The 4379-nt window shown below is 58.3% G+C and overlaps 1 protein-coding gene across 1 annotated transcript; it reads left to right on the forward strand.

Moving 5' to 3' along the window:
- Positions 1 to 2461: 2461 nt before the first annotated feature.
- On the forward strand, positions 2462 to 3546 carry Gpr25 (G protein-coupled receptor 25). Its single transcript, XM_051183198.1, has one exon. The coding sequence runs from the start codon at positions 2462 to 2464 to the stop codon at positions 3539 to 3541; it is 1080 nt and encodes a 359-aa protein (XP_051039155.1). The 3' UTR covers positions 3542 to 3546.
- The last annotated feature ends 833 nt before the right edge of the window (positions 3547 to 4379 follow it).

Below are 4379 nucleotides of genomic sequence, written 5' to 3' on the forward strand. Positions count from 1 at the left end.
AGATTATGACAATTTTTACAGAAAAAAAAAATGAGTAGTGGTGGTAAAAAGTTGAAACTTCAAATACAGCCTATGTAGGGGCAGGCAGGAACTGAGATTAAATGTCATACACGTTCCCTTCATCCCAAAGACAATACACTACCCGGGACAGGGCAGGATGGACCCCAGAAGTCGGCCCACTGGCCCCCAAGCTACCAATGGTGTGAGAGATGGTGTCAGAGAAGTCTCCAGGGGTCGGATAGACTAAGGGCGGGCCCCTTGTGCCTAGCCTCTCAAACTAGGCTGGGAAAGATGAATATTTCAATGGGCTAACTTGTTTGTATTCCTGTGGTGAGTCCTCCTGGGGGGGCAAAGAGACAGTAGTTGGCCACACCTCACAAAGCAGCCTGTGTGCTATGAGCATCCACTGGCCTTCACTCTGGCCTTGGCTGCTTTCTTCTGTCTACACACAAGCTGGGAAAAGCTACTGTGCTTGGGCCCCGGGCAGAGAAAAATCCACCCTATATGCTCAACCAGACTTCCCTTGGGTATGAGACCACAGCCAGGAAGCACTAATCTGCGTTTTTTAGTAAACAACCTACTTCTACTTTCCCTCTGCCCCATGCTCCCCTCCCGTCTTGGCAGCTACCCACAGCTTGCCTTCTCCCTGGAGGCAGCTTGCCTAGGCTCTGCCCTACCCCTCCCCCGGCCCCCGGGCCACCCCCGCGGTCAGCCAGTAGGTAAGCACAGCTCACCAGCAACGTGGATAGAGGGAAAGCCCAAGCCTAGAAACCGGGTGCCCATGATGAGATCTGCCGCCAAGTTTATGAGATCTGCCGCCAAGTTTACTTACTCCCTGCTCTGACTACATTTCCCCAGCTTGTAACTGGTATGAGAAATACTCTTTAAAAAACTGCTATGGCTGTCCTTAGTGCATGTGTGTGCGTGTTTGTGTGTGAGCATGCGTGTTTATGGCACACGTGGGATCCGATGACAACTTGCAGTAGGTTCTTTCCTTCTTCTATGTGGGTTAGGGGGTTGGACTCCGGCTCCTCAGGCTTGGTGGCAAGCGCGTTTACTTTCTGAGCCATCTCCTCGGCCAGGGAAAAATTCTTGGCAGGATTAGACTAGATACGTGCCCCAAGCTCTGCACGGTTGACCCATGGGTAGATTTTGCAGGTTAGAGGCAGGCCTTTGCCCTTACAGAGAGGGAAGGTGGCTACGCCCTCCCTCTCTAGCTTAAAACGCTTACTCTATGAGAACCGGATTTGGACAGAAATTGAAGCCATCTAGCCCCCATCCAACCTTCCTACCCCCTGGTGGGTAGCTCCATTTATCAATGGAGACCCAACCCAGGGGTGTCCCGTAGCCCAGAACAGTACTGCCCACTGCCATGTTTTTATTCTCGGTTGTCTTGGTTTGGTTCATAAGTTATCTCTTCATCCTATTTCCAGTTAGCGTCAAGCTGGGCATATACACACCGCCTAGGAATCTGCGTAGCTCCTTGAGGAGAAAGCATGTCTCCCCTCACACCCCCTTCTCCCTCCTCTTGCAAGCTGACATACATAGCACACCCTTATCCCCAGAAGCATCTCCTTCCCCTCCGTTCGTTCACAAGGGGTCTCTGAGTTCCTGTCTCATGATTTAGAATAGCAAACCTGTTGTTTTGTTAGGGGCCACTTTGGTCATCTTTTGTAAGAGGTTAGGACCCTGTTTGACTTACCAGCAAGGTTTTGAAGGATGGGGGGGGGCTTAACCCAGGGGCCTGGGCCCTTTCTGGTGGGCACTCCAACTAGGACTTCCCTCTCTAGCTTCAAACCCTTCCACACAGCTCCATGAGGACAGGACTAGGGCAGAAATGCCACTCCAGCTGACATACACATCTAGACCTTCATCCCAGGAGGCTTATTGGTCTAAGAGCTGGAGGGGAGGAGAGCAATTCTTGATCAGGAACCGTGGGAGGCTCCCGCAACCTCTGGGCCCCCCTGAGTGCTACATGGCAGAGTAGAGACGGATGATGAGACATTGTCCTCCCTTAGAAGCCCTTTGTGCCTGGTCTGTCTCCTCCCCACTAAACACCAGGAAACAGAAGCAACTCCTGGTGAGGATCGAGAACGGGTTAGGGCTCTGAGTCACACATTGCCCCTTGCACCCCATATCAAGTCCCCCTGGCCCAGATAATAGACCAAGCACCCAGAAGTGATGAGCCATCGACTCTGAGTGGCCACAGGGCTCCCAGTCCTAAGGACAGCTCCCCACAGTAACCAGCTGTGAAGCCCTTTTGGGCCAGCCCCAACTTAGAAGCCACCATTTCCACCACAGAGGTCTGCCCCTCCCGGCCCACACTCTTCCCCTCCTCCTTCGCCTCGGCCTGGGGTGGCAGGAAGGGAGGTGCTGGGCACCGGCCGTGAAAAGCAAACCCCCTTCTGCTCAGAGACAACTGCGCGGCACCAGGGTGCACCCAGGTTCAGTGATCCTGGCCATGCAGTCCACCGAGGCCTGGAGCCGCAGCTGGGCCACGACGCCCTGGGACTATTACTATTCGGGCTCTGGCTCCCTGGATCACATAGAGCTTTGCCCGGCCTGGGACCTGCCCTATGGCCACGCCATCATCCCTGCACTCTACCTGGCGGCTTTTGCCGTGGGTCTGCCAGGCAACGCCTTCGTGATGTGGCTGCTGAGCGGGCAGCGCGGCCCCCGACGGCTGGTGGACACCTTCGTGCTGCACCTGGCGACCGCAGACCTGGGCTTCGTGCTCACACTGCCGCTGTGGGCCGCGGCGGAGGCCCGGGGCGGCCTGTGGCCCTTCGGCGAAGGCCTGTGCAAGCTCAGCAGCTTCGCGCTGGCGGCCACACGCTGCGCGGGTGCGCTGCTGCTGGCGGGCATGAGCGTGGACCGCTACCTGGCCGTGGGCCGGCCGCCGAGCGCGCGGCCACTGCGGAGCCCGCGCTGTGTGCGGGCCGCGTGCTGGGGCGCCTGGGCTGCGGCGTTGCTGGCCGCTCTGCCCGCCCTGCTGTACCGCGGGCTGCAGCCGAGCCCCGACGGCGCGGGCAGCCAGTGCGCGGAAGAGCCTTCGGATGCGCTCCAGGGCCTCGGCCTGCTGCTGCTGCTGCTGACCTTCGCGCTGCCGCTGGCCGTCACCCTGGCCTGCTACTGCCGCGTGTCGCGCCGCCTGCCGCGCGTGGGGAGGGCCCGCAGCAACTCGCTGCGCATCATCTTCGCCGTGGAGAGCGTCTTCGTGGGCTCCTGGCTGCCCTTCGGCGTCCTGCGCGCCGTCTTACACCTGGCGCGCCTCCGGGCGCTGCCGCTGCCCTGCACGCTGCTGCTGGCGCTGCGCTGGGGTCTGGCTATCGCCACCTGCCTGGCTTTTGTCAACAGCTGTGCGAACCCGGTCATCTACCTCCTGCTGGACCGCTCGTTCCGCGCCCGGGCCCAGTTCCGGGCGTGCACGCGCGCCGGGCGCCAGGTGCGCAGGATCAGCTCAGCGTCCTCGCTCTCCAGGGACGACAGCTCGGTGTTCTGGGGTCGGTCCCCAAAGGTGAACTCTGCCTCAGCCTGGTAGCCTCCCTGGGGGCGGCGGGGATGGAGCGGCGGAGGAGTTCCAGAGAGAGAGGGGAACACGGAGGGGGTCATGCTCCCAGATGCGCCCCGGGGACTGTCCATCAGCTTTCTCGGAGCTGGCTGCTAAGACTGGCTGTTCTCGCAGGCCGATTGGCGTGGGTGTTTCCTTAATCTTCCCCAGGGCAAACAAGGCTGTAGACGCCCACCTACCTGTTCAGCTGTGGAAGAAGTAAATGGGTTTTCTTCTCTGCTTCATCTGGTGTAGCCCAACCCAAACATCCACCCCAGACTCTCAAAGGCCCTGCCTGTCCCTGACTATTCTCGGCCCTGCAGGAAGCCTTTTGCCCTCTGCGAAATTTCTTCTCCGTGGCAGCCCTCTAGCAATGCTATTTCAAAAACCTTCGTTAGGACGAGAGGAGTGACAGCTCTCTCGCTCTGGTCGTCTTCTTAGCGGTGTCCCCGGAATCCTTTCTCATGCCCAGTTTGGATTTTCATTTTCAAAGGCTCACCAAAGATATGGGAACCAGCCTAGTGTGAGCTACGCAGTTTGGTCCCACCCCCCCCCCCACGTTGCCTCAGAGTATCCACCCCGCTGTGGTGGTCTTTCTCTCCTCCGGCCTTTCTTCTCTGATTGCTGGGGTCTGCAGTTTTCAGCGGGTGTCCAGATTCCCCCTCACTGAGCCAGGGACCCCAGGTTCTTCTGCGAGTTCACATCTCAACAACAACAACAACAATAAACCATTGGTTAGCCCCAGTTGGCAGCTGTGTCCTGACTTGAACAGCAAGAGTGAGATGCGTGTCAGAAAGTTCGGCGCTCAGCCAGACAACACTCAGCTCAG

The sequence above is a fragment of the Phodopus roborovskii genome, unplaced genomic scaffold (genome assembly GCF_943737965.1).
Source record: "Phodopus roborovskii unplaced genomic scaffold, PHOROB, whole genome shotgun sequence".
NCBI classification, from domain to species: Eukaryota; Metazoa; Chordata; class Mammalia; order Rodentia; family Cricetidae; genus Phodopus; species Phodopus roborovskii.